The sequence below is a fragment of the Dendropsophus ebraccatus genome, chromosome 13, assembly GCF_027789765.1.
Source record: "Dendropsophus ebraccatus isolate aDenEbr1 chromosome 13, aDenEbr1.pat, whole genome shotgun sequence".
Lineage (NCBI taxonomy): Eukaryota > Metazoa > Chordata > Amphibia > Anura > Hylidae > Dendropsophus > Dendropsophus ebraccatus.
In genome coordinates, this window is record NC_091466.1 from 55036638 (window position 1) to 55040265 (window position 3628).

The following is a 3628-nucleotide window of genomic DNA, read 5'->3' on the forward strand; positions in this document are numbered from 1 at the left end:
CAATCACCCAATCACCCACTCAGCGCGTGCCTGCATCAGAACTTCACACAGCACACAATGAAGCAAGCGGCCGGAGCCGCTCGCTTCATTGTGTGAACTGACAGGTCTTTCTGCAGCCGCAATTCACTGAATTGCGGCCGCAGAGAACGAACATGTCAGTTCTTTGCGGCGCCGCATGGGATCCCGGCCGGAGGGTATACTATGTGTATACGCTCCTGCCGGGATCCCATAGCAGTAAAGGCAGTGTTCTACACCGTACAAAGTACTTTTACGTAGTGTGAACATAGCCTAAGGGTATAAACCCACACACCGTATAAGCAGCGTATTTACTGCTGCGATACGCAGCAAACACGCAGCAAATACGCAGCAAAAACGCAGCAGATTATATCTAAATAACTGAACACAGCATCAAATCTGTACCAACAAATCTGCTGCGTATTTGCTGCGTATTTGTTGCGTATCTGCTGTTTATACGGTGTGGGTTTGTACCCTCAAGCTGCAAACCAGTTAGAAATCTCTTATATTTATTAACAGTCACATTTTCTTTTTCTTCATGTAGAAGGTTACCTATATGTGTTAACCTTCCTTAGCAAAAAATAATGGCAGTGTGATGCTACGGACAATTATCATGGTAAAATAACTTGAGTCCTAACTTTTTAATAGTATACAGTGGAGAAAAAAAGTGTCAGTCACCAATAGTGCAAGTTCCACCACTTAAAAAGATGAGAGGCCTGTAATTAACACCATATGTAGACCTCAACTATGGGAGACAAAATGAGAAAACAAATCCAGAAAATCACATTGTCTGATTTTGTAAGAATTTATTTGCAAATGATGGTGGAAAATAAGTATTTGGTCAGTAACAAAATTGTATCTCAATACTTTGTTATATATCCTTTGTTGGCAATGAAGTCAAACGTTTTCTGTAAGTTTTCACAAGGTTGGCACACACTGTTGTTGGTATGTTGGCCCATTCCTCCATTACTACATTACTACTGGTAATAAGTGGAGGAAAAAGGAGACCTTTAAAGAAGAGAGCCAGAAATCTTGATTGTTTGTAGGTGACCAAATACTTATTTTCCACCATAATTTGCAAATAAATTCTTACAAAATCACACAATGTGATTTTCGGGATTTGTTTTCTCATTTTGTCTCTCATAGTTGAGGTCTACCTATGATGTAAATTACAGACGCCTCTCATCTTTTTAAGTGGGAGAACTTGCACTATTGGTGACTGACTAAATACTTTTTTCCCCCCACTGTACATATGCTATGCAAATTATAGTAAGGAAAAATATTTAATTGCCTTTTATATTAAATTGTCCTTTATATTACTTTACCAGGCATTGACTCCTATTGATGGAACACTCCAATCAAACAAGTCCGCTCCGCTTTATTCTTCTTGGTTTATCAAATGTCCCACACCTCCAGCTTATCTGTTTCTTTGCATTTCTAACAATGTATATGATCACAGTATTAGGGAACATGTTACTTATCTTTGTGGTGACAATGACTCCGGCATTACACACTCCCATGTACTTCTTCCTCAGTAACCTCTCCGTTATTGACATAAGCTTCTCATGCGCGATAGTTCCAAAAATACTGGTGAACACCCTGTCCACTGACCGAAGTATCTCCTATTATGAATGTGCCATCCAGATGTATATCCATTTGGTTCTAGGAGCAACAGAGAGCATGTTACTTGCTGTTATGGCTTACGATAGATTTGTGGCTATCTGTAGGCCTTTACACTATAGGGTTGTCATGAATTCAAAATTTTGCATTTGTCTAGTTGTTTTATCATGGAGTGTTGGTTTTATGAACTCCTTAGTTCTTGTTCTTCCCACCTTGAAACTTCCATTTTGTGGATCCAATCACGTCAACCACTTCTTCTGCGAAATACCGCCTCTTCTAAAAATATCTTGCACGGACACCCGGCTCAATGAGACGTTGTTATACATCTCAGCAGGGACCATAGTGATGTGTTTATTCCTTTTTATTCTTATTTCATATATCCACATTATAACCACCATCTTGAAAATGAATTCCTTGACAGAAAGGCATAAGGTGTTCTCCACATGCGCCTCCCATCTCACAGTTGTATCCCTTTATTATTGGACCATCATGTTCATTTATTTGAGGCCCCATTCTACATACTATCAAAATACAGATAAGATTGTTTCTCTTCTTTATACTGCAGTGACTCCAATGTTGAACCCATTCATCTATAGCATGAGGAACAAGGACTTCAAAGGCTCCATAGCCAATCTGAATAAACAGGTCGCATTGAAAAACCTTTTATGTTTTGATCATCGTAACTAAATGTAGCCTTTGGTCTCAGTAAGTGGAAGACTTAGGGACAGATATATCATCTGCACAATTTTTTTGCAACTGTTGTGTTTTTTAAGTGCTGCGCCAACCCCCCCGGGCCTTGGGTAAAATGGATCATTATATATTTAGCCAAAATAGTAGTGCAAACTCAATGATACTAGTGACCTTTAGAGTCTAATATCAAAACCAAATTCTGGCACAGCAAAGGAGATGAGCAAACTTTTCAAAAATTTGGTTGGCCAACTTGCTAACTGAACCTTAATGAACCACACTAAAAAAAAGTTAAAGAATCGTTTAGCTGTTTTGGTGCAATCTGTATCTGTATCCATTTCTATGCAGCCTCCAGCCCGCTCAGCCAATTATTGACTGAGATGGGACAGAGGCAACCTGCTTGCTTAGCCAATCACTGGCCGCAACGCAGTCCTGTCCAGAGAATTATATAACCACTAGATGTAAGTGAAGCGAATCCAGTGAAACTAGGTGCTTCTCTCTTCTCCAGTGTGGATATAATTCCATATGGTACATGCACAGTGAGCCCATTAAACTATCTAATGTTTATTAAGAAGAGTAATGTATTTACCACCATCCAGCAGCTTTTGGTTCCCCATACAGTGCACCATACCTAAATGTTTGAAAACCTCCTCAGTCCTTGAAGTATCCATCTGTAAATGGAGAAGAGGAAAGCAACAGAAGTGCCTCCCTGGAAGTTTCTGCGAACCAGTACAATGGTGGGAAGAAATCTGAAATCATTGTGTACCTTTTAAAGGGAATGTACCTTCAGGCCTATTTATAAAAAAAATTCTTAGTACCTTCCTGTACTTACCTTACTGATGGCGCAATCCTTTTTTCAAAACGTAATCCGGTTCCCAAACTCTTGTTGTGCACCGTCCCGGCTCTATGCACTGGCCTCCTCCCGCGCCTCATTTATCATGATTGAAACCTGTTTGCAGGAGTAAATATTGATCCAAATCTACACCTGCTGGAAGCAGGTGTAGATTTTGTACGCCGGGCAAAGGTTTGGGCACCCAGCCGGCTCGATTCACTAAGAAACGTGCGCAATTTAGCTTGGGAAAGGGGGCGGGCATAATTTAAGACCGGGTATGCCAGAGTGTACAAGCTGTGGCCCTTCAGCTATGGCAAATCCTCCTTTGAATCCAAAGCCAGGAACAGACTATAAACAGAGAACAGGTCATAAAGGAAAGCCTGAGATTTCTCCTGTTATTAAATCCATTCCTGGCTTTGGCTTCAATAATTTGTCAGATAAATCTCTCTGTGGCCACGGACTTCAACAAAATCA

At 40.4% G+C, this 3628-nt stretch overlaps 1 protein-coding gene across 1 annotated transcript; it reads left to right on the top strand.

Annotated features, from left to right (window-relative positions):
* The first annotated feature begins 1359 nt into the window (after positions 1-1359).
* On the top strand, positions 1360-2322 carry LOC138770562 (olfactory receptor-like protein OLF1). The gene has a single exon (XM_069949666.1). The coding sequence runs from the start codon at positions 1360-1362 to the stop codon at positions 2320-2322; it is 963 nt and encodes a 320-aa protein (XP_069805767.1).
* The last annotated feature ends 1306 nt before the right edge of the window (positions 2323-3628 follow it).

Excerpts from the sequence above, each read along its gene's own strand:
- LOC138770562 (XM_069949666.1), top strand. The coding sequence starts at position 1,360 with ATGGAACACTCCAATCAAACAAGTCCGCTCCGCTTTATTCTTCTTGGT.